The 26,964-nt window shown below is 36.3% G+C and overlaps 2 protein-coding genes across 3 annotated transcripts in view; one reads left to right on the top strand and one right to left on the bottom strand.

Annotated features, from left to right (window-relative positions):
* The window catches only part of MS3_00006689 (uncharacterized protein), a 76,350-nt gene extending 55,355 nt beyond the window's left edge, over window positions 1-20,995 (bottom strand). The window contains exons 1-6 of one of the 2 annotated variants that reach the window (XM_051214900.1): window positions 20,822-20,995; window positions 19,667-19,804; window positions 19,471-19,619; window positions 18,047-18,200; window positions 5,817-13,151; window positions 132-531 (exon numbers count right to left, since the gene is read on the bottom strand). In XM_051214900.1, coding sequence (XP_051068085.1) covers window positions 132-368 — 237 coding nt within the window. In that variant the 5' untranslated portion in view covers window positions 369-531; window positions 5,817-13,151; window positions 18,047-18,200; ... (1 more) ...; window positions 19,667-19,804; window positions 20,822-20,995. Of the gene's footprint in view, window positions 1-131; window positions 532-5,816; window positions 13,152-18,046; window positions 18,201-19,470; window positions 19,620-19,666; window positions 19,805-20,821 lie in introns of those variants that run through there. The other variant, XM_051214901.1, reaches the window with a different exon arrangement.
* Window positions 7,176-9,497, top strand: MS3_00010807 (uncharacterized protein). Its single transcript, XM_051219209.1, has 5 exons — window positions 7,176-7,207; window positions 7,245-7,453; window positions 7,498-7,594; window positions 9,122-9,305; window positions 9,346-9,497. Exons 1-5 carry the CDS (start codon window positions 7,180-7,182, stop codon window positions 9,350-9,352), a joined length of 525 nt encoding a protein of 174 aa, XP_051068088.1. The 5' UTR covers window positions 7,176-7,179; the 3' UTR covers window positions 9,353-9,497.
* Window positions 20,996-26,964: the final 5,969 nt, after the last annotated feature.

Genomic DNA, 26,964 nt, shown 5'->3' with positions numbered 1-26,964 from the left:
CTTGTATCTGGCAAAATTACACATTCCATCGAAATGAAAAAGGTTCGCGAACACTAAACAATCAGGATTATCACACTTAACAATTAAGTATATAAGTAATTAGCTTTGTAATTAAATTAAATTCCACATACCTTTTGATTGCACCAAATAAGTTTACGTGCTATACAAACTGAAGGAATCACAAGATTGCTTAAAGGTTGTGGAATATCGGATGAACATTGATTAAATGCTAAAACGTTATTATTACTATTACTGCTGTTATTGTCACCATGATGTGTAGTGTTAATAGCAGGAACACTACTTTTATGAATGTTATTATAACTGATTGGCAGATAATCTGGTGAAAATTCACTAGATTGACTTTTCATGTGGAAAAATCCATTTTTTACAATAAAAATGTAATCCAATCGTTTCTCCAGGTGAATAAATAGATTGATAGCGATAAGTAAATAAACGATAGTCACAAAAATATGTGACCATATATAGCACCTATGGGTAATGATCCCAACGAATATTGAACCAAATCTAGGACTAGAAAATAACAATAATACTAACTGAATTGAATTGTAAGTAAAGATAAACTATAAAAATGGGCCAAAAGGACTTAACGAACAACAAATTACATAGTTCAATATTGCAATACACATTTACTTTAATTAAAAGAACTGGACATCTGATTCATCTTTTTAAGGTGATTCTTGCGAATACTATATACGATAATAAAAAAAACATACAAAATAAACAATACCATACATCGTTACTTACATGTCCTAATATAAAGTCTGGAATTGGTTCACTTAAAAAGCCTACGTTTGTACTACCGAAGAATTTGGCAGTAGAGTACTATAACAAAAGATGGTTGCGTAGGTTAAGTGAAATCAACAATGGGAATAAGATTTAACTCTATCCACTAATATTACTTTTAATAAAATATTGACTTTAAATAGTAACAGCTTCAAATTGTAAGAGAGGTTATAAACAGACAACATTAAGAACGGGCGAAACTCACTGCAGTACACAAACTATACGAAAAAATCGAGAAACTCAAGTTATCGGTCCTCCATAGAAATGGCTATCCCAGGAACTTCTTCAAAATATATCCGGTGAATCGACATATCGTAGAGAAATCAACCCAGAAATCCAAGAAACATGTCGAAACGACAATAATTCTGAAACCTTCCCAACCAGTATCTCTCACAAACCAACGCGATTACTCCAGTCCCATTCATGCAGACTGAAAAAGCGCGATATCAGTCATTTAATTATATGTGATATAAAAACGACATCAAAAGAAGACAAATCCAACATTTCCAAAACAAATTGCCCCAACAGTAAGGAACACCATCCAGGACATACATAACACGCCTTCACTTACACAAACACGAACATTAATTAGTGGTGAAGCGATGTGTTGTGAAGACTAAAATCAATACACATAGACAATCATGAACACGTACTTGACTAAAATGTCGTAAATACGGATCAATAGAGTTCTGAGAAAATGAGTTTCTAAAAGCACGATAGTTAAGTTAGCTGGCAGCCGATAGGCACCGATGTGGATCCAATCTATCAAAGTTCAACTGAACAAGACAATCAATAGAAATGCAAGGACATGTGAAAATACCAATTCATAAACAACGGCATCAGAATAAACTTATTTAGTATTGGCGGAACAAATGAAAAGTCTTGATGATGTTGCTTAGAACGATAAAAAAGCTTAACATTTAAAGCATTTATCTACGAAAATATAACGTCAATAAAAAAATCCACTTGAGCTCCATCGTTTTAATATCTGAGATTGTTATTTCGTAATTTTTAACATATTTTTTTATAATCCCCAGACGATAAAAAGTTTGTAAAAATGCTTGGGATGTGTAAATGTTGAAAAGATCTCTATATCCAAAAAGCAATAGCCGTTGTAGATTATATCGGCCAAGAGTTTAATAAACAGAGCCTGGAAATTCGTCACTGAACCAAGTGACAAAGGAAATGAATTTAGTTATATCCACTTTGATGAGGTGAAATAAAATACTAATCACTATCTGGAGTACTACAAATGCAAGTACTTATCATTAAATAAATGACAATATGAGCATCAAGAAAAAGGGTTTGCTGGGGAGTCTTATTTTTGTGGGTATTATAATGCTCCCCATTATAATCATGTGCCAGTCGGTAGATGGTCATCATTGACCTAGGGTTTGGCATAAGTGTACGTCACACCACTTTACCATACTGCATTAGCACGAGATGAAATTAACAAGATGAGTATCATAGGAATCAAAATAATGTAGTACTGGGAGACTAAACATTGAGAATGATTCAAAAATAAAGAACTAAAAGGCATATACATAAAAAAATTTCGGGACTAAAGATCTGGAGGAAGATAAAGGGTGAATGGGTTGTGTGGTCATGAACGATTCTAAGGGAATTCACCTAACGTCTTCAACTACTGATCACAGTTAACTCATGGACCCCAAGAAAGTAGTCTGCAACTACCTACATGCCTCAAATCAACAGTCATAGACTTTATTTCTTGATTTAGTCACCCTTAGCTTTCTACTAACCTACTCATAAATCAGCTAACATCCCTTGTCGAAGCAAGTGGTGCGTAAAGAATACGTAATATATGTACTAACCACTTCAGTCGATGAAGATTTATAACTTGGACGACTAATTCGAGTAGACAGCCTTTAAATGTATTTGTTTATTTGGGAGACTTTTCAATAACAAAAATTGCCGTAAAACCATCTGGTCAACGAAATTGAACGATACCTTAACATCGAAAAGTACAACTAAAGTGGGGCGTCGGTAAATAAACTTATTTTCTAAAATCGGATGGAGAACAAAAATTTGGTCAATGCATCCACGTTAATGTCTGAAACCAGATTGTTCTTCCCAGGGTCGTTCTTCACGAGCGCTAGTTGAGCGTCTGCTAATCATGTAGACTAGTATTTCAGATACTATACTGGTCAAACTGATTCCTATATGATTGTTATGAGACGATTTCTGCACTCTTTTAAAAACTGGGACGATCAGTCATCGATATCAGTTAAATAGGATTACATCTATTTCCCGAAATCTAGCTATTATCTTAGACATCTTATTCGCTACAACTGAAAAACCACCTGTGAATATCTCTGGAGTTAATCCATCATGGTACACTGCTCTCTTCAGCTTTAAAATGGATATAGCCTTTTCAATCTCATTAAGAGTTGAAGGACTTGTGTCGATTTCCCATTCAAGTTGTTTGGAGATATCGGGTAACTGGAGGCTAGTTGGACTGTTCCTCAAAGTGTTTTCCTCATAGGTTTAATCTCCTGGACAGGGAGTAAAGAGGAACCGTCTTTTTCCGATAGTCCTAATACCTGTTTTCTTGATCAATCGGAATAGTTGTCTAATATTATGTATAGTCCCTTCCTTTTCTATCCCTTTTAAATTCATCATTCACCACTGACCGCGATAATCTGTAAAACGTCCTGTTAGTTTACGCTTAAGTTATCGCCACTCTTCGTTTTTCTTCGAGCCTAGCTAGGTGAGTTTTCGAACATCTATCAATTCAGTAGGTGATACTAAAGTCCAAAGATCTTTCGCAACCTTTTGATATGAGCTGTTGGTAGATGCCACTGCTATCTTTACAGCTAGATGTGCATTTACCCAAGCTTTTTCAGGATGAACCGTTTTTCTACGATCGACTAGATGCTAAGCAAATTCTTTCCTGAATGCATCCCTAACCTTCACATTTCCGGATTGATATCTGAAGGATCTTTCTGTTTTGACTTGCCTATATCCAGTAAAAATGCATAGAAATGCGTGTTTTGGCTATGGCATGATCGGAGTCTATCCGGATACTGTAGGAGTGAAAATCTACAAAGCCTGTCCAAAGACGGTTGATAGCAATCGAATGCGTCCAGTGATGTGCTAATATTTCGGGCTTCCAGATGAAATAATATCTCCCTCTATGCCAAAGGCTTGTACTTGCTAGGAATAATAGATTATCTGAGGACAATTGCAGCAGACGGTCATCATTAATTGCTTACTGACCGCGAACGCTATGAGACCAAACTAATCATTTTTTCAGTATGGCATGGACGTTAAAATCATTTGCTAAGATCACCAATTCCGAGAGCCTAGTTTTTCTGTAGGTTCTAATGCTTTTTAGTAAAACTCACTTATTGCAGTCGGTGGGGACACAGACAGAGACGATAAAGAGGTTATGACATGTCTCTGTCTTTCCAAGTTTTCACCGTACTATTTGCGACAGACGGAGCATAAGCGGCTATCAACAGGGATCTAGACAAGACGTATTTGTTCTGTCTTCAGACTTGATGCTATATTTGCACTATCAAGGCCACGAGAAATTTTTGTCACGTCTTCAGATACAAGAAGGGTATATTGTGTTGGCTCTTTATAGTAACTACACTAGGTTAAGTGAAGGACCACACTACGATAGGTGTCTTAAAGACGAAGCATATATCAATTTTGGAACCCCAAAAAATATGGCTTGTAGTGGTCAGGATACAGTAATGTCTGATCGACTGAGACAAAATAGCGAGGAAACGCTTCTGGAACTTTCAATTTGTGCTCACATCCGCTCAGTCTTCAAATAATTCTCTATTTTTAATGCTCACTACTTATGCATGTATTCGGAAATCATCTAACGAACTATCTCAAACTATTGAAACCTGCAAAATTTTATCTTAATATTCACGAAAAATCAATGAGAACTCGCTACAGTAACTGCTTTATTGTTTACTGTTTACAGGCTTTCATACATATAAAAAGCATTGTTATAGGGCACGTAACAGACCTATGAAAGTTTCGAAGATGATATACAAAGTTCCAATCCCTGAAGGAAATTGTGATAACGCAAAATCCAAATTAGGTCTGAGAATTATTATGAAGACTTTGGAAATCGGAAGCAAATCTAATAATAAAAGAGCTCATGGGCCGAACGTTCTATGTATGATTAAAGTGGAGTTCGAGGATACTGGCACAAACACTTGCGTATTGAAAATAGAAATTTTGTGCTGTTCCTTCTGGTAAACATGATATAAGCAAAACTTATTATACAGTCCTAAACAGACATACGCCTGAAAATAACTTCTTTCGTGTAAGCTGAGAGTCCGAGGTGTCTAGCCTTAAGACAAAGGAGACTTGTAGGCGTACGTACGATTAACATAACCATAGTACGACGGGAAATAGATACAACTAAATGCCATTTTTTGAGAGATCGTGATGTTAGGAACTACCTAAAAACGTAGATACTTGCAAGTAATATGCTGAATGCTAAATACACAAAACTGACAATAGTTAAACTGGTTACGTGCTCAGACAACCTGGCAACTAAAAGCACTCTACACCTGCTAACAATTTGAGAGGGTCCTTTAACATTGATTTTTAAAATACGATATTGGATAATTACCAAACCTCATATTACTGGATAAGACGGTGATGGTGTGAGAACGGTAGCAGAAAAATTTTACAAAGTTTATCTAATCTCTATTACTATTTTTAATAATGACATATTTGGTCTGCCATATTGAAGACAATTATTCACCACTGGGGACACCCGAAATACCGGATAACACCTACGAATTTTGCAACAAAATCCCAACATAAAAATAGAGTTTTTCGGTCTAATACCGAGTTAAGACCTATTAAAACTGATCATGGAATATGACACGTCTGAAAGTTACTGGAACAACATACTAACGCTATCATCAGTTTGAACAACAGACTTTGAGCCACCAGGGTGTTTTACTCTGGAAATTAACGGCTTGGGTAAAAGGAACGACTATTAAAATTTAGATACTCACCTGACTAACTTGATAAATAGAAGTGCAAAAAGAACCAACAAATTTTACACCGCCCAGCAAGAATTAAAAGACAAAACACATATTCACAGACACAAAACAGAACGAAAAGTGCGGAGAAACATAAAAGCAATTATAGCCATGAGGGGAAGAGAAGAAAACGAGTCAACTGCAGTAACGCAACGAGTAGCGAGTACACTGAATACAGCGGTTTTATTGTGCACATATTTTAAAGTATACGCTCAAAAAGTACTACTAAATTTGTTTTTAGGTAAAACGTCTATATATGTTGTATCGTCTCCTACGTCTTAGCCCACCCAATGGTTTCTTTCTTCTTGGCCAATAGTGTAGGTCTGAATCAACTGGATCATAGTAATCATAAGGATCAGGTTGATAGGCGTCCCCATATGGCTGGTTAACTCCATCATCACCATATTTGTACGGAGGTGGAATTTCTCTCAACCATCTTGGAACATAACTACCGATGTACGGCCTTTGGTAGGGCTTAGGATATAAATATTTACGAAATATTTCCGGATGATGTAAGGCTAGGTATGACAAAACAGATTCTACAGTTTGCTGAGTAAGTGTGGCAGTTGTAGAAACTGAAGACCCTGATTTTACTCCTGGTGTAACTGGTAAAACTCCACCTGGAAATCCAGCATTTCCTGGCTGTGTGACAGATGGAGTACCCCCAGGGAAAGAAGCAACAATTATGTTGTCTGATGGTGAGTTGATACCGGGTACAATTCCTTTCCCTGGGGGAACAGTAGGAAAATAACCTGGAAATCCATATTGCGGACGATATGATGGGAAGATTCCAACAACTGAAGATGCTGGTTGGATATTTGAGTTTCGAGTTCCAGCTGCAAAATCTTCACCCCCTGCATTTTCTGCACTTACAGAAACTGTACTTTGAACAGGTGTTGGTACTTGAGATGAATCAGATGTAGTTATTGCATTTGGACCCATTTGAGTAACTTGGATAGAATCACCAGGCACGACATTAGTATATCCCATCCCAGAATTCATTCCACTCGAATCAGTTAACTCCATTTGAATCTGTCCGTATATAGCATATAGTGTTATGGAATTAACAAATAATTGAAAAATAAAGTTAACCGTTAATTTTCGAATGATATAAACAACTTTCATCTTGATGTTTAGTGGGAATAGTACTTTAATTTAAATGAAGTGAATTCATGAGCTCTAATCAGTGAATAAATTGTTTAGCCCATAATTTAAATGATTGTGATTAGTGTTTATACGATCCATCAAATTTGAGATTGGCTGAATGACATAGTGATCACAGTTCATATTGATTTAATTGTTAATTTAAGTCATTTTCTTAATATTAAACTCAAAAATGGAGATTTTGATTGTTCAAACAGGAGGTGAAGTTAAATTAACTTGTAACTGATACGCTTCCAGGTACAATAGATAAGTGTTATCCTAAAAATATTGGGGGTTATGCCTTTGAAATCGGCAATAGTTATGCCATGGAGATTTGCAGTAGATATACATTGCCGGATTACATAAAATTTCAACTCACCAAACCATTTTTAAAGGATAGCTTAGAAATCTCAATGGAAGATAGATCCGAACTTATTAATTTATTGATTGATACTCAGTTTGAGAAGGTGACATCCAAATAAGCAGTTATTAATTTTTCTGGTTATTGAAGATACTTATCACTCATGGAACGGATACAATGATTGAAACTGCACAGTATTTAACTAATTATGAAGAGAAGCTTAAAAACAAATGTATTGTGATAACAGGTACATTGTCTAGTTTATTTTTTGACGAACGTATTGAGAAGATTTTCTCCGTTGATTGACTTGGAGAATGTTTCATTTTTCTGCAAACAAGTGATTTTTGACATGTGCGTGATATATAAAGTTATTCAGGGATTGTGTTTCAGTTAGTGACCCTTATCAACTTCAGATTCTATTTAAGTTTGCTAGAATATAATCATTATAGTAATTATTAGCACAAAAATATGATTTTCATTCTAATGTGAGAAAAGGACATCAATATGATGAACATTCATGATTTGCAACCCTTATTTACTCATATTCATAGAATGTAATGTCTTTTTGCTATGGATGATGAAGTTTACCTAGCAATTACGGTTTTGTACTTGGCGTTGTGATTCATATTTATATTAATGAGAATGAGTGCCTTCATCAACAATGTGCTGCTAAAAGGAAGGATGTACTCGATGTCACATTGAGGGATAAGTCTTCGAAAACACCACAAACGTTAAATAATTTGTTCAGATTTTGAACCATACAGTCATACCTCATGTACGAGATAGGACCTGTTTATATTATGTTACAAATCGACAAGCTAACAGAGTAAGATTTTCTAAACATTCGTCGCATTTGTTAGTAGATCGGAATAATAACTGGGTACTATATATATAATTCAAGCTTCTGCAATGTAATTCTTTCGTTTAAAAGTGACGATACATATTGACATCATACCTTATCTGTTCATTATCCATACAAGTATGTAGTGTCAAAGTGTGATTTAAATGCAGGGTAGTAGCTGACATTTATTATTTTTTTAAAATCATACGTGCTCACTGGTATCTAAGGCGTTGAGATTTCTTCTCATTTTGCTAAATGGCTCATCTCTTAGGAATAGTAATTTTAAATTTCTCTTCTTTGATAACTGAACTGTTAATTATAGATTGCATTGGATTTAAGATCAGTTATTTTAATAACTTAAACAAGTGTACTAATGTGGTATATCAATTTCACATGCGATGTCTCTTGATTTTCCACCAATATGGTCACTTCAGTCATGATTTGACAAAAATGTACATCCCCTATAATCGCCCCACTATCATCAGTAAAATAAAGTCTATAAGATATCTAGAGAGAACAACAAATAATAACAGTACCAATCATACTGTTGTGCTGTTTCAAATATATATATATACATCGAGTTATTTGCAGAGTGACTGCTAATCATAAGAAATAAACTACCATTTCGTTTGTAGAATCACATTTATTGAGATCTGTAGTTTGTTCGCTTAAACTGCATTAATTTAAGTAAACCTAATCAGTGCTGGAGAGCAGTACTGGTGAATTGACAACATGAGTGAAGTGTAAAACCCATACAAACTTAATTCTCTAGTAGCATTGTAAAAGAAACAAGCGACAAAACCCAGTCATATTAATTCTCAAGAAGTCCCATTTGTATACTCTTCACTTGATTTAGTCTTCGAGTTTTTAAAAGGTAATTTAAAATTTCTTAACTCGATTTACGTTACTAAAATCCACAACTTTTCGATCTAGGTGCTTTTCGACCCGGTGTATTCAAAAATACAGATGCCGACTTCAACGTAGCATTTGCAATTGGTGGACTGATAATGTCAAAGAAGCCAGGAATTTTCATAGCAATGCATGGTCAGTTCTACCAGCCAAGTGAAGTTGTTCGTGATGGAGAAACAGGGACTTTTATTCCAATCGGAAATGAAAAGTGAGAGCCATCAGAGCATAACCTAGTATACAATTGTTAGATTCTAGTCAAACGTTCACCAGAGAAATCAACTTGCTACTGTTTTTATTTAAAATAGCATAGATTGATTATGAACAGCGAACTATCAATACAAGTTTGGGAATTCTAGATGCACTTAACGAGATAATACATTTGTTTTTTTACTTTGTATTATTACTATCTTTCTTGATGCTTCCATTTAAGGATATTTCTTAAAATCTGCTATTATCAGCATGGAAATTTCTCGTAGATTTTATGGGATAGTTGTCAAGAAGCAACATTTTGTGTTTTCGTCGCTTGGTTTTTTTAACCTCTAGTTTGAGATCGAAATCACTTTTCATCCATAGATTTATTCTCAAATAGATATTTTTGACATCAAAAGACCCAAAGTAACTTCTCGCATGATTCAGATAGAAACAATGCTTAGGAAACCTGAGTAAAAATGACTATTCTTAAAATTTGAAATGGTACTTCAAACAGCAGTAACTGGAATCTCGGTGAAACGCTTGACCTAAAACCAATCTTGAGAATGTAATTATAGCTTTAGCTATCGAGACAAACGACAATAGGTCACAATACTCAACTATTTGTTTTAGAGCATCAACAACAACTACATTAACTTGTTCATAAACGAGGTCAAAAGAAAAACAAAAGCCAATGGTGAAGTGCGATGCATATCATGTATTCCATACAAAACTCGACACTTAAATGAATCGAAGAAAACCGTGATAGTGAATAACTGGCGATGCAATTAAAAAAAAGGATGAAACAAACTGGAAATCATCTATCATAATTTCGAAAATAGATTGAGTTTTAGATTTCGAAAGCGAACAAGCAGAAGCATAACAAACAAGCAAAAACAGTTGGAAAGTTTAAGACAACTAGTGGTTAGTGAAGTAAAGGGATGAAACTGAATAACGAGGTGGACAGAGAAAGGAACAGGAAAAAATTAAGACGGAAGAAACAAATATGAGTGTAACATCCAAACGGTAAGAGGTGACGTTAAAGTATCTCGAATAAATAGTAATGATATTAGGGGATCAATAGCAATGTACTTAGAAAAAAACCTCCAACCGAACAATGTGCATGAAATTTTAAATATGTATGATTTCGTGACGTATGCAAACTAACACGTATGAATTCCATGATACTTACTTTGAAAACGCTTTGAAAGTGGCGTTGATGTCTGTCATAAATAAGAGAATCTTGTTCATGTCATAAAAAAGTTACATAGCTTTGCAGAAGTCGGAAGACCTCAGAAAAATGACAGATACAATATCACAGGCTATTTGAGAAAGCAAAGATGAATTTAGTTTTGAGATGATGTGTTCTGAAGGCAGATTTTGAATAAATTTGAATACTTTTTAGTTTATACACGCAATAAAATAAAACTAAGTTGGATGTGTTTATATTATGGTTTGTTTGTGTATCGAGGCACTGGAAAATCGCAATATGGATGAATATGAAAGATTAGTACATTTCCAGGATAATTCCAAGCAAAAAGGTGCAACGGGTGACAAAGGATGATAACTATGAAACTCAAGTCAAGAATAAATCACAAAAATCATTCTGGATGAAGTAAGCAGGTACATAATAATAGTAGTAATAATAAATAATATCAAACACAACATTAACTAAAGTCAGTCGGAGAGAAAGACTATAAGGAAGACAAGCGAACGTTTGGTACGACCGGTCCGACATAAAAATATGACTGAAATAACTGACAACAAATGAAAAAAAATGACATCTATAGGTAGCTTTGGGTTCACAATGAAATGGGTGCATTTGTTTCATTTGTATGATGATTACGTGGAATTATTTAAATATGAATGTGAATGTCGTAAATACGAATGGTCGAGTTTCCTATTATCTTATTTAACTGTGAAGAATAAAGGATGAGCAAACGTAGTAAAAAAACGATGACGATAATAATGATGAACGTCACGTCAAAAATGAAGACAAAACATGGCACAACACATGGTTCCATATATAAAGAAAGAGATATAACAACTCTGTGACTTAAAATTCTTATTCTCCTTTGTAGAAGGCACACGAACAACAATACGTTGAAATAATATAGCAATATTAATAATTGGAAAGACAAGAAAAACGGGAAAATCTAAACCAAAATAAAAACACGAAATAAAAAAGTACTACTCACAATTATTTTTGAATTGCAAAGCCGAATAGTCATAATGTAGATGAGGATGTGCGTTGAGAGAAAAAGCAAGTTAAATTTTACATTAAGATAAGTGAGTGATGATGCAATGACAACAAAGACAATGGAGTCGAGGTATTTTTTTAGTGAGTATAGTATAAACCAAGTAGTAATAAATTCAAGGTTAAGTGCCACAGAAACATTTACACACACAAAGTTAGATGCCTATAAATGTTATAAATTCCATAAACTATTCGTTCGACTAGTGTCATTATTTATGGAAGCTGTACTACAACAAATTCCGTTCTTTTTATTATGCTCTTCACCTACACTCCCATCCGAAACTCGGCGAGGTATTAAACCATTAGCAGAACTATCAGTGACCACACCATTCCGTTTAAGTGGTATTGAAATATTGGATATAGGAGATACAGCTCGAATCCCCAGAACAGGAGACTGGGTGGAACTTTTCGGATTTAATCTTTCACATGAAGTAATAGAATATAAACCTGTGGTTATATCTAAATTATGGCTTTCTACCGATCCACGAACCGTCGGATCAGATGAGGCGCAAAGTGAGTCCTGTACGTTCAACTCTTTAATTACTGGAATGACCTCAATATTATTGTTAATACTGTTGCACGTTGTAACGGTTAAATGATTTGCGCGTGCGTGTGAATTCATACTAACAGGTTGGTACGAAGAGAACGAAGATCGCCTATGCGTGTAGATCTGACTGGGTTGAGAAGGGACACAATTCTGTATGGATGCTGCCGCAAGATTTCGAAAGTTGTGCAATGAAAGATCGTTAGAATGAAAACTGTTTGACAAAACTGGAGATTGCTGACCACCCGAGTCAAGGTTCGTAAATGATTTGCCTAATCCACTTAACGTATTGGAATTTACAGTAAAATGATTGTTTGAAGATGAATTAATCATCGGTGAAGAATTAATGCATCCAGTTAAGCTGGACATCGAAATAAAACCATATAGGCTCAATACATCCATGGCATTAGCAATCTCGTCTGTTGCTACGTCAGAATACCCAGCACTTTTTAAAACACTACGTATCCCCTCAAGACCCATACCAGAATTAGGTGAAGAGATAGGTCTGGGTGGTCCATAAGTCGGCGAAATCCTAGCATTATAATGTGTCGCGACAGATCCTAAAAGGCTATGAGGGGAATGAGTAATAGTTTGGTGGTTACTTGAATGTGTACTAGCCACACCACGACCCATCAATGCTCGACCACCATTTGGAACTAATGCAGACGATGACTTGGCGTTTGGAGAACAGGCAGCAACTGCACTCATAGCAGCCATAGCAGCAGCAACAGCTGGAGAGGAACTTCCGCCGAAAATGGATCCAGAAGCTGGATTCGAGGTAGTTGGGCTTACAGGCGAAAGAGAATTAATATGAGGAGGTGAAAAGCTGGAATTTGAGCCTGATGCTGCTCTGAAATGCATATCTGAACCAAAACCCATTCCGCATGCAGGTAATCCTGGATGCGAGCCAACTGCTAAAGCATAAGGTGAGCCGGTGGGATAAGCACTTGCTACTGGTCCGATTATCTCGGAGTAAGATATATTTGGACAGCTGGACGATTGGGGATCCTCAGCAATCTTGCTTAAAATCAATGCTACAGCATCGCGTGTTTGCGAGAGTTCACCTGAATAAATTCGGATAAAAATTTATCAAGATCAACGGTGGGAAACCATATTTGAACAAAAGATTTTAACAAAATTTAGTTTAAAATTATCTTGGAATTTATTCCAGATTTCGGAACTGAACACAAAACTAAAAAGATCATAACAGTGATTTATACTGCACCACTGTTGACAATAGCTCCGCCTGTAGCTCTTCTAGAGTTACTGTCGGTCCCAAGCCCGGGGTAAAGGAGGAGGGTTGGGAATGGGGTTAGCGACCCCATCCCGTAGAAAACTAACTCGCTAAAAAAACGCTTACCAGAAAAAAATAATTCAAACCATTTAAACTCTGTACTGGAATTTAGAAGGTCTTCATTTAGAAGAAATATGTCGCCTCGTGGGGAAAGCCGAGTTCCCTCGGAAGCCACGAGGCCGATGCCCCTTCTAACAACCAGAGAAACAATTTTTATAGGTACATGGAACGTCCGGACAATGTGGGAGACCGGGAGGACCAGTCAAATAGCAACGGAAATGAGGAGATACAACTTGGCAGTACTGGTAATCAGCGAAACCCATTGGACCCAAACTGGACAACAAAAGCTAAATACGGGAAAGATGCTGGTATACTCCGGTCACGAAGAGGACAATGTTCCGCACACTCAGGGAGTTGCTCTAATGTTGTCCAAAGTAGCACGGAATGCACTTGTAGAGTGGGAGTCTCACGGATCCAGAATCATCAGAGCATCATTTAAAACAAAGAAGGAGGGGATCACAATGAATATTATCCAATTTTATGCACCCACCAATGATAGCAACGACGACATTAAAGATCAATTCTACGAGCGGCTGCAGTCAATCATAGAGAAGTGTCCAAGAAAGGACCTCACCATTCCGATGGGAGATCTAAATGCCAAAGTTGGAATAGACAACACCGGATATGAAGATATCATGGGATGACAGGGACTGTGTAGCAGGAGTCTCTGCATCAGTAGGCCCCAACATACACAAGGGGAAAACCAAGGTCCTAAAATACAACACGGAGAACAGCAATCCAATCACTCTTGATGGCGAAACTCTGGAAGATGTAGAATTCTTCACATACCTGGGAAGCATCATCGATGAACAAGGAGGATCAGATGCAGACGTGAAGGCGAGGATTGGCAAAGCAAGGGCCACATTCCTTCAATTGAAGAACATATGGAACTCAAAACAACTTCCAACCAATATCAAAGTGAGAATCTTCAATACCAACGTAAAGACAGTTCTACTGTACGGAGCTGAAACTTGGAGAACTACAACAACCATCATCAAGAAGGTACAAGTATTTATAAATAGCTGTCTACGCAAGATACTCAACATCGATTGGCCGGATACCATCAACAACAGACTTTTGTGAGAGAGAACAAACTAGCTTCCGGCTGAAGAGGAAATTAGGAAAAGACGATGGAAATGGATAGGAGATACACTACGCAAATCACCAAACTGCATCACGAAGTAAGCCCTAACTTGGAATCCTGAAGGGAAACGGAAAAGAGGAAGGCCAAAGAACACTACGTCGGGAAACAAAAGCAGATATGGAAAGGATGAATAATAACTGGAAAGAGATGGAAAGGATTGCCCAGGACAGGGTTGGATGGCGAATGCTGGTGAGCGGCCTATGCTCCTTCACGAGGATTAACAGGCGTAAGTAAGTACTGTTGACAAGACAGGGAGGAAATCAACATATGAAATGAAATATCAAAATTAGCCACAAGTTATTGTGTCGACAAAAAAAGACGTGGAGTAGAAAAATTATATGCGACTGGTTCTGAGCTATATTAACATCTGACATGAAATATACTGGGGAATAATATCTCACACACATGTAGGTAAGCATAAGGAAAAATTCGGCACAGTATATAGGTAGAAATGCTTAAATGACCCGTAAGACTTTGATGAATACTGAGGTCTAAATGATCAATAATATCGAACATCGTTGGGATTTTGTAAACTTATTAATCTACCAAGTAATCTGAATTAAAGTGATACTAAAGCACGAAATCTTTGCTATTTTAAACAAATGGAACGACTGAATTTACTAACAACCATTTATTAGTAAATTAGTGATAGTTTCACGTCTATGAATTTGTTCAAACGCAATCTAAGATACCAACATTTGAGACACACATCATCACTTATTGATTAGAAACCAAAAAACGGCGTCTGATTAGTAAGAACGCACTACGAACGATGATTCGATGCTTTAATAACTCAAATTCCAGATAGTGAGACAAATATTTGAACCTTAATGAGCTTTTTACCGAATCGACAGTGAACCACACTGAAATCGTAAGCTTTATAGCTTTATGTAGGAACTTTATGACTCCTTACTTATAAAAATTATTACCAAAGCGTATTTGTTGTTTTTATGTGGTGATCTTACCTCCCCAGTAAAGATGCATTCAACCGTTTTTCTAGGTCTCGTTACTGCAAAGCCCAGTTGTAATGTGGTACGACGAAAAGCAATAGGTTTTATTAACCAAAATACAGAAAAATAACTTCAGTTTTGTAAGATTTATTTTGCTGCTTATCTTAGTGTTCAATGGTCGTAAGATAGCTTCAATGCATAATTAAGACATTCCGAGTTCGACCTATCACTTTTGATAGTTTTTAAAAAATATCATATTTGTTTAGCTACAGACTTTCTAACTGCATTAAACGTGAAGGATAGATGAAGAACCTAGAAACCGGAAGGTAGCTGGAGATCACTTAGAATGTTATCTAGTGTTTTACTCATAGCTTCAATCACTTTAGCTGAGAGTGAATCATTGTTTCAGCTTTTTCTAAAATAGCTTCATGAACACTTGACTTTCTTAATGTCTGTTTCACCGATAAGTCTGAAAAACTGTTTATAATTACCTATTCCTGCTGAATATTTCAACTTTTTGCTTTTCTTGTCCACCATTGTTTACGATCTTTTCCCAGTCTACGTTTAAGTCGGCTTTGGTTCGCAATGTATTCGGAGTTTAAAGGGAAAATTTTATGGATAGCTCATTAGACCACTTAAATTATTAGGTTTTTCTGAACTTTTCGGTTTAAGTTACTGACAGATGTCATCTCTATTTTTACAGCTGTTCGGATATCATGCCAAGCTAAATCAGAGTGAATAGCACCTACACAACTGATTAAGAGGTTCTCTAGTTCTTGAAATATACTCTTGGCTTCTTTATTGTTCAGCTGAACTCTAAGATGCATCCTTGTGGGATCCTTTATGGGTGCAATAAAACGCAGGTTAAATCGTGCATGCGATAGAGCACCATTAGAGGTTAAGGGGTCCTACTTTTACGAAGTCGTAAGTCCAAACCCCATTCCCCTACTTTGGTTTGTACAACCGAGTAGTATGACTGATCCTCACAATTAGAGTGTGGTTTAAAGTCATGTAAGCATAGTAGTTATACCTGATGAGTTTAATAATATTAATAATAATAATAATAGTCTAAAAAGTGCTCAATAACAAATGGTAGTTTACTACCAAGCCACTCCAGCAATGGCTGATGACGATATGGTCCATTCGCATCAATCGTTGAGCTAATTTTAAGTGTCATCATGTCAGACGATATCTTTTGCTATGTTTAACGTTGGTGGTTGCTAAAAACACCGTCGGTTACCGTTGTCTATTCGCTGAGTTAAGACAATGTGAGGCCCAAATAAATGTATTTTACTTTGGTTTAGACTACGTCCTTGGGGATTAGAGTACCATGATACTATGGGGTCCGAGAGAACGGCTATTTTGGGGGAGTAGAAAGTCTCCGTGAACCCCATTTTCTTTCATTAGAATGGCACTGCAGTGGGACCGTCAACAGAGACCTGTCTGTTTATCCTTCTGAGTTCGCAATGTCAGACAATGCACGAGGGACTACTCTTTGAACTTAGTCCTATGCCTATGATATCGAGGCTAGGAAAGGCAGTAGTCGAGCCCCAAGATATACGGAGGAAAAATCGCTCGGACCCTTTAAACTGACCAGGTAGTCAAGTGAACGACGACAGTCAGATCCTGTACCCAAGCTTCGTAGACGAAGCATATATCCATAGTACAGGATTTTACAGTTATAGCTAATAAAGGTTTTTGTCGGATTTGATGTAAGGTTATAACAACGAAAACTCCAACATGTGGTTTAGGGCGTGAATTCAGGAGACCAGAAATAACACTTCGTGAAATCAAATAGTTAGCATTGGTGGTGAATAAGAATAGATATGAAACCATAGGAGTTGATAGTAAGGGTAGAAGGAATATTTAATGATTATGAACAAAACGATCTCGAGTGTTCTTAATGGTGTGTGAGTAATTCACTTGATGTTGCTTATTTGTATCTTCCCATTGTTATTTAGGACTGTAATTGGTCAGTCTCTTATTTGCATATGTGCATCCTGCCTCGATATTGCCTTAATTCACAAGTCCCAAAAAAGACGAAACGCGCGTCTTGTATTTCACTGCTAGCCACTATCCATCATTGCTTATAAAGCTTGTGAACCAAGACAACATCAAGGCAGTCCGTACAGGATGCATATATGCCAATAAGAGACTGACCAATTACAGTCCTAAATAACACTGGAAAGATACAAGTAAACAACATCAAACGAATCAATGAGTAGTAATATTTCAAGTCAATATTAGCATAACAATTGCGGCCATGTATTATTATCGACATAATAATACACTAAGACAGGTTTTCTATGCTTTAGATGTATTTCACTTTGATATGATGCTACATATATGCATGGCTAATTCGCGTACAGCTTATTACTGACATGTATATTGGTGAACTTAAGAAATCGACTGCAAATAATATCAGGCAAAAATACAGCTCGAATAGGTCATGTATTGTAATAAATAATTTTAACTTACTATCTACCATATAACAAGAATTAATAAATTTACCTGCGACAGTAACGCATCTTTCAGCCAAGTTAAGCTCCTTAGACTTCTGAGATACTTGAATGAATACCCCAGTTGTATCCTTCAACTCCTTGATAAAGCTACCACCCTTTCCTATTATCATTCCAGCTGTGCTGTTAGGGACCAAAATCTTGACCTAAAATAAAACCAACGTTATCAGGCAATGCAGTGCCATATGCGATGAGAGTGAGTTTTACTATAATAGTCGGATAATTGGAATAAAAATAAATAACAACAAAAGTGAAGTGTTTCTTACGATCCCTATGTTCGTGAACATTAATACCAGTCAAAAGTCATTTTATAAGATCTAGTAAGTGATATTGGTCAGCTTAATATATTTCTGGTCTGACATACGGGAAGAATACGAGTCAGCTGAGATTTAATCAGCCACAATGAACTGGTCAATTAATGTCTATTTCAATATACTATTTACCATCAGGTACAACATCAACTGCAGTTGTAAGTTGACGAATAATCTGGTATAACCAAACTAACAAATGGCATTGACATGTAGATCAATGGTTCAAAAGTTAAGGCGTCCGGTTTTTAACGAAATCCCATTTCCGAACCCCTTTGAGCCTATTGCGATTTGAACAATAAGATGGTACAACTAGCGCTCATACTTAAAATGTAGCTTACATCCAACGATCAGGTGAGTGAATGATTTATTATTTATTAAAACATCACCGTGTGAAATTCAATCTTAAAATAGTTTAATCCAATGCCGAAATACAAGTTAATGTTTTTCGTTATCGCTTAAACATCCTAGGTGAGGGTGAGTTATCCAAATGAAAGTAGATACAGTGGAACTTGGAGTTCCTATCAGACAAGGTTTTCTAACTGGTAAGATTTGGCCGCATTCCTAATAAACAGAAATATTGTTTTAAACAGTTACGGAACCCCACACCTTTTTAACTGGTATATAAGAAATTAGAGAGGAATCGGTAGTTAGAGCCCTAACAGGATGTGGCTTGAAATCAATCAACATTGTTACCTTGGATTTTTGTTTAAGAGATTACTCTTCACTTCAATACACCTAGCAACTCGCAGTAGCTAACAAAACAGTAATGTTCAGAAAGTAAAGTGTTGATTCGCATTCCCATGAGAATGTAGTCTTACAGTAAGACATGGATATAACTTCGGAGAATTTGGTAAGGCAGAAAGATTGGAGAATGCGTGAGAAAACAGAGAACACATATTAACGTTATAAAACATATTACTAACAACTTAAGTGTATCAGTAAACTACAACTCAGAATTCATTAAATTATGTTACTAAATGAACACAAAACAACTGTTTCAAAACTAGAAAACAGATTAACTGTTTGTTCTTGAAGCTGTATGTTTAACGTGCATAAAAAAATTAAAGGATCAGTTTATCAACAGTGAATAAAACAATATAATTACTTGTTTATGTCTCTCAGTAAGTACTCGTCCTTCACTACCTGTTTTCGGTACAGATTCTGGTTTTTCGTATATTTTCTCGGAAATATACTGAAAAACACGTAATATACTCTCGATGGTTCCAACAATTAAACAAACTCGCTCAGTTGTTCCTAAAACCAAACCGGGTTATGAGTAAAACTGGAAACCATAGATGTACCGGGATAAAAGGCATTAGCTTTGGACATTTTTACTTTCGCTGAAGTTTGGTTTTGGATTTCTGTTATTGCTTCACCTCCTTTCCCGATGATTGCACCAGCAGCAATTGAAGGTACCAGTATTTTGAAATGTACATTACCTGAAAATCGAATGAGTGATATGCTTCAGGTTTATTTTGATAATGTGAATTTAAAGAATATACAGGACTACCCGTTTGCTACTTTGATGACAGAAAAACAAGTTTAACGATGACTTAGAAACATTCTAAACCGCTGTAAGCAAATACATCATAGTTTTGGGAGCAAACCGAATATCAGTATTTCGTGAAATAAATTGTCTGGAGCGACACAAGATGGATTTGTAATGGTCGATATTTCCTTATATAAATCTACAAATTAGTAACTGCATAACACAATACCCTCACTCACTAGTGACTTCTATGTTAAGTAGTGTGACCAAAGAACAGTAAGAGCTATTTTGATCTGCATCGTTTCCATGGAAGGTGTTTTTTCCGCGTTTGTTAAATACATCTACTTTCGAAATTGATTTGGCATATCCCATCAAGCCACTGGTAGCTCCTGCTAATCTTAAACCAAAGTTTCTAACGACTGGCCGAAATTTTTACGTTTATTAAGATAGTCGGGTGTATTGACTTGGGTGAGATGAGAAGAGTTGAAAATGTTTTGTCAGCCGAAACTGTGCCCGAAACTTTGTTCTGGAGCAGAACGTAGGCTTCAAAGTTTCACATACAAAATCAAAAGCAGTTAAGGACTTGGTATTTTTCAGTGTTACATTCCAATTTCAGTTTGGAAAGAACAGGAGTCTGGGTGGTCTCCCAGTTGATCCAACTTTCTTTTGAAAGCATCGACAGACGGAGCTTAAATCACGTGCTGAGCTAGTGAATTCCATTCGTTTATGATTCGACGGGAACGTCGATAGTACACCTGACAAGTAATTTGTTCTGGGCTTGTGAACTTTGAGAGTCAACACTAGATAGTCTTTAGTACCTATTGAAAAGTGTAAAACATGAAACCGGAAAAAAACGAATCCATTGTAATATACTACACGAAGAACAAAGGTATAATAGGATTTCAAAAATACAACTACTAAGGCTGTACAATTCTCAAGCAAATGTAAATGAATAGCATTAGCACACCTTTAGCAGGCTTTAGAATTATAGCATCTGATATTTTAGGTGGGGATTCTCCTTTAAGCTGAGGAGAGTCGTTAGTGACTTCATCCACAATAGCTTGACCTGTGCCGTCTTCTTTAGTCATTCTAGTGTCATTTTACTTGAAAACCGCACCCCAACTGTCAAGTCAGCAGAAAAATTCAATTGTTCACGAATCAACTACTTGTTCATTGAACACTATCTTCTTTAGTTACCTTTAACGAGCCAGTGTAAATTAAATAACTTTCTTGAACTTCGGCAAGAGGTCTTTGTTGATGCCTAGTGATATGTCTAATTAATGTAAATTACCGAATAAATAAGCTATTCTAGTGCGAGACTAGTTCTTCAGGCACCAACTTTCTCTGGAGATGTTGAGGCATATATGTATTAATGTATTACGTGGTAGCTTATGGAGGATTGTAAAACATGCCAGAGGATCTGAATAATCCCGAACTCATTTGGTACTACGGTGACGTACATTCAGTGTTTTTTGTAACAACAAAATAAAAACCACATTTTCTCTTTAATTTGTCACACTTGATATGTAACCACATTTTTATTCAATATCTGTCGTCTTTCTGCATCACTTGTTAAAAAACGATGATAATCGTTTCGATTAATGATATACGATTTTACTACCGCGTTGGTTAAAATATAAAATGCTATCTACGTCGTTTGTTCTTCTGCTTCATTGGCCACGGTTTTGATTGAAGACGATAATAGTGTTATAACATCCTTTTAGGCGCGAGTTATTATTATATAATGCTATTGGACTCCGTCTTCCTCATTACGCCATTTGTGCAGTCACTTGCAGAGGAATCCCTGTCAATCAAGTGAACTCAGTTTGTGGTTGTTGTTCTCACGAATCAGCTCACAAGTAACATTCATCCTATAATAACTGTTATTATCTGTCGGTTTAATATACCCTTTGTATTTCTAACTGTATTTTGTTATTTTTGGTTTTAATAACAGATAGACATCTAGGGTTTTTACTATTAACTTTCTTGGTATATTATTATTAAACTAGTATATCGATATACCTTTTATAAGCTCCTTTTGTTGGGAACCACCACAGTACGCTGAATAATGGATGACATATTCCTTGCAAAAATCTTACGACAGTGATCGCAAACTAAGCATAATTCCTCAAACTACAGATCTTTCAACATTTAAACTCAGGCATGTGAGATGATTCCGCTTCGAAACCAGGCTCAAAGGGCTATAACAAGCAAAAACTGTATTTATCCTAATAACATGGGAACTTGTAACTACTGTCTCTATTTATAAGAATGTCTTAGAATATATATCTATGGATTAATGTTTACAAACGATCGCAAAGTATTAAGTTCAGAGTACCGCTGATGTCGTTAGAAGTGAGGTTTTATTGCTTACAAACTTAGTTGTCGAATTGTTTCATCCCTTTACAAAACAAATTTCTATACTAAGTGCGGAACCGTTCTAGATACTGAAATCCTCTTTTATTATTCAATCTATTATTCAAAATAACTAGATTATTTCCACGAGTTTCATTTGACAGTGTAAGCGTTATTACTACTCAAAAACATATTCCTGTCATAGTGACCATAAACTAACTGTTTGTCACAACAGGAACAGCTTTCTGATGGTTATTGACCCAAATATTCTCGAGTCACTAGGCCTAGTCAGAATTCATAATTGATTGTTGTCAGCCATTGCTAAATCAGCTGCCAACTTATATAGTACATTATCCTCCTAAATTCTGCTTCTGAGCACCTATACAGATGTTTGGGTCAGCCCGCCTTAGAATAACTATTAAACGATAAATACTCGGTCGCTGAAAAGGAACGATAACTAGCATCACGTAAAATGTCTTTGAAAAAACTATTTGTAGAAGAATATTTTTACATGGAAATAAAAGATCAATTACATCCCAGAGTGTCTTGGCAACTACACTCGGGATATGCCCACTAAGAAAGATATTCGACCAAAATTCCGTCGTTTACCTAGCCCTGTATGTTGGTACAACAGTGTTCTTGTTGAAATCGTTACTTACTTACTTACTTACTTACTTACTTACTTACTTGTGCATGTTACCCCTCTTGGAGGAGCATAGGTCGCCCACCAGTAGTTTCTATCGAACTCAGTCCGGAGCGATCCCTCCCATTTGTTATTAGCCCCTTTCGCGCCTGCTTTTAATTTCCAGCGCAGTGTTTTGTTTGGTCTTCCTTTCTTTCGCTTCCCTTCAAGATTCCATGTAAGCAATTGCCTCGTGATGCAGTTTGGTGAGTTCCGTAATGCTTGTCCTATCCACTTCCATCGTCGTTTCTTAATTTTCTCTCATCTGGAGTCTGGTTTGTTCTCTCCTACAGTTGACTGTAGCTGATGATGTCAGGCCAACAGATATTGAATATCTTGCGTAGACAAGTGTTTGTAAACACTTGTAGTTTTTTATGGTGATTATGTTAGTTCTTCAAGTTTCAGCTCCGTACAGTAGAGCTGTCTTGAAGTTCTCGTTTAAGACATTGATATCGGTCGACAGTTGTTTTGAGTTCCATATTCTGTTCAACTGTAGGAATATTGTCTTTCTTTTGACAATCCCAGCCTTTACGTCTGTATCCAGTCCTACCCTGTTCATCGATGATGCTGCCCAGGTATGTGGACGTTTCCACTTGATCCAAAGATCCTCCACCAAGATTAAAATCGTTAGATTACGCAAAATTTCATGCATGCGAAGTAATACCAAGATATGTGTCTCGATGACCAGAAAATCTCTACCAGCATGTCATCGATGGGATACTTTATTGAAAAAACCCTTCTGTAACGACGGGAATCTCAATTTTCGATCTAAACGTAAAACTAACGAACCAAAGTTTACTCGGCTAGAACAAACTACGTTCTTCTGTATAGCGTACGAAGTGTTTTTGGGCTGCTAATATTAAATTATATCAAAACACAAACTCTGCAACAAATTTAGACGGTTCTAATTTAGAAAAGAAAACGAATTATATCAAAAGTACAAAATACGGTACAGGCTGTACTATGCAGTCAAAGGTCGCTCTAGCAGAAAATAATGCGCTGAGAATCAACAAGAGTAGCCCCAACAAAATGGAATTAAATATTTATCGACACGGATGCGAGTAGCCGTCTCCAACAGACAGTCAAAGGTTGGCAATCAGTAACTGAGCCACGCCGTGACCCTGAATGCAATCAAACATGACTCCATTGTCAATGGTTCGGCAACACAGAACAGTAAGTTTATATAACGAAGGCCAATCTTTATCTGAAGTCAAATAATAAAAGTCCAGACAAGGAATACTGAAGAGCACAAAATATGGTTAAGAGGAGACCTGAGTAAAGTTTAAAATACAAGACAGTGAAGGGAACAAAGAAATAACAATGCCGTTCAACAAAATACTTTTGAGGGATTTGCAGAGTATCATTTCCGTTACACCGGCCACCAAAATCTCTCTAACTACGTAAAGGCACCTCCGAATACACTCAGTAATGGCTCTCCTAACCAACTTGTCTGTGTCAGTGCGTAGCGCAGGATTACATCAACACGCCTGTACACCCATGAAGTTAACTTGCAACCAGCCGTTATTCATTTTCCTCCAGAAGACAAGGCAAATTTTTTCGTTTACAGTAAAACTATAGCTGCCTACTTGACTTAGTAGTGCTGTTTTCTAAGGCTATCTTACCACTCACGATAGTGTTTTTTTCCAGTCGAAGCTGACTATACACCAACAAGGGTTAATGACAAATTTCAGCGAATAGAATAATATTCTGTTCGTAATTGTACATATTTATAGGTAAGCAATTCACATGTGTTTCTAAACTCACCCCAAAATGTTTGATATTTTGAGTGATATCAACTTTGAATGAATTTCTGATCTCTGATAATGTCTTCCATTAACTTGTACCCTGCCACAATGATTTTTATTCTTTCTTTGGCAAGTGTATATAATAAGTGTCGCATGAAATTGTTATATCTTGTGGCCTTGTGCCCTGTTAATATATAACGTGATGATGCCGCCAACTAGAGAACAGTGCTTTATCGGCCGGACTAATGACGCGTAAACCCGTACGAGCAGTCTAGAGTCCTTATCGGTCCCGCTTCCTACCTAACCCCGCCAGTTAAGTCTAGAACATCAATCTCAGCCTCTGCGATATGAATCATGTATTTCAAACATACTGGGTTTATACACAAACCAAACAGACAACACTGTATCATAAAACAGAAAATAACATTTGTACAAAATCTAGTCAAAAGTTGTTGCGAATATGGGAGACTGGTACTAATAGACTGATCATAACTCAAGAAGGGCAAATCGTATAATAATAGTTTATAGATAAAAACAAAGCTTGTAAGAAGAGGAACATGAATATGTGTAGTTAAGCTACTTAGTAATTGTACAATAAAAATATGTTTGTCGTATTGTTGCATAAATAGTTCCCAAAAATTGTCATTAATATGCCAGAAATATCTATGAACTTTTGTAGGGAAATACTAATCACATAGTTTTCCCAAACGTTTGCCCTTATGCTTGAAATAACTTTTAGTTTCTGTCACAAAGACCATTTTACTGTTCCTGAGTAAGATTTAGAATTGCAACTGACCTTAAATTTCATGCGTTACTTCTGTAACACTGTTTAATTGTACAATATTCTGAAGTCTTTGTCACTAATATCCTCCCACATACTTTTTAAGACAGCCTTACAAGTAGTATGTGTAAGTCAGTGAAACTGATATTATCATTCATGGACTGAAGATCTAAATAGTTGAGATGGTGGAGAAGATTTGTAGCTCAGGTGGATGATTTTGGTGGAGTTTTGTTCTCTGAGCTGGATGGTTTGGTCGTGGAGCTTTAAACGTTCTTCTGAACGACATCATCGATGAAAGCTCCAGGACCAAACCATCCAGCTCAGAGAACAAAACTCCACCAAAATCTAAATAGTTACTACACACTTCACGCTTATACATAAATGAAGCGCTTTATGGCTGATGGTTACAGGGATACTGCAAAAGTTATGTTAACTTCCATTCTGTTAAACAGCTCATGTGTTTGCTATGGTTGAATTGAGGATACAAAGGTTTGGCACGCCGAATTTACGCAACTATCAGTAAAGCATAATTAATCAGATACGGTTGTAACAAGAACAGATCTACTGTGCAACCAACGTTTGTACTACTGGATTGTGATTAATAAGAGTATTTGAATTATAGTATGAACTAAGAATCCCAGAAATAACGTAATCGGATCAAGAAGTACTAAATAATCACAAGCGAATGTACTGTATTTATAATTCGAAATCAAGCATTCAACAAGTACAATGGGATCATTAGTTCATTCAAACACCACATGGATACAGAATCAAAAGGTTGCAGTTGGATGTCATGAACAACTATACCTCCTGTATGTGCTTCATGGAAGACTGGTGTATTTCTGAACGTAAGAGAGCCACATTGTCACCCTTGGATTGATTAGGAACAAGGACTTTCTAAATTGAGCGAGCTGTATCACGTGGTAGTTTGTGTCACTAGATAAAACACCAGAAAGTAGAGAGTGAATGGCAATTAAGCAAACTTCTGTGGTGTTTGTGCAAACTAAATATTCCTTGGTAATGAATGTGTGCCTGATTTTAAATTCTAAATACAATGCGTTTGTTTGCACTCATTCAGATCTGTCTGAATATAAGTGCATTATTTCATGGATTCCTAGTTCATATAGTAACTCAAACATTTGGAATCAACCAACATACGAACAAACTCTGCAAAACATATAATCAAGTATCATAAAATAATAGGTAAAAAACGAAGAATATGAGACTATAATTAGAAAAACATTCTAGAAAAGTTTCAAACGCTTGTTGAAGAAATGTAATGTTTACCTAAAACAGCTAAAACATCATAACTTGGTATAGAAAATTCGCCTGTCCTAAACTCGAGTAATACATACAGCCGGCCAGCTCCTACATAAAACGAAATGATGAACCGTTGGAAAAGGTCCAAAGAACAGCTACTAAGCTACAAACAAATGTCTCATGAAACAAAGCGGACGGTAACGAACCAAACTGCTAGGTTTGAAGCGGTTACGAGTTCACTTAATCTGAGAACTTAAAAAAACACGGTGACCAAAGACCAATAAGCT

This window comes from Schistosoma haematobium, chromosome 2 (assembly GCF_000699445.3).
Source record: "Schistosoma haematobium chromosome 2, whole genome shotgun sequence".
Classification (NCBI taxonomy): domain Eukaryota; kingdom Metazoa; phylum Platyhelminthes; class Trematoda; order Strigeidida; family Schistosomatidae; genus Schistosoma; species Schistosoma haematobium.
The sequence above is the reverse complement of the archived record's forward strand: the minus strand, read 5'-3'. Positions and strand labels throughout refer to the sequence as shown.

What these genes read in the sequence shown, in the direction of transcription:
- MS3_00010807 (XM_051219209.1), top strand. Translation starts at nt 7,180, where the DNA reads ATGGAGATTTTGATTGTTCAAACAGGAG. An exon ending in TTTGATTGTTCAAACAGGAG is followed by an intron (nt 7,208 to 7,244) that starts GTGAAGTTAAAT and finishes ATACGCTTCCAG; the next exon opens with GTACAATAGATAAGTGTTAT. An exon ending in TTGATACTCAGTTTGAGAAG is followed by an intron (nt 7,454 to 7,497) that starts GTGACATCCAAA and finishes TGGTTATTGAAG; the next exon opens with ATACTTATCACTCATGGAAC.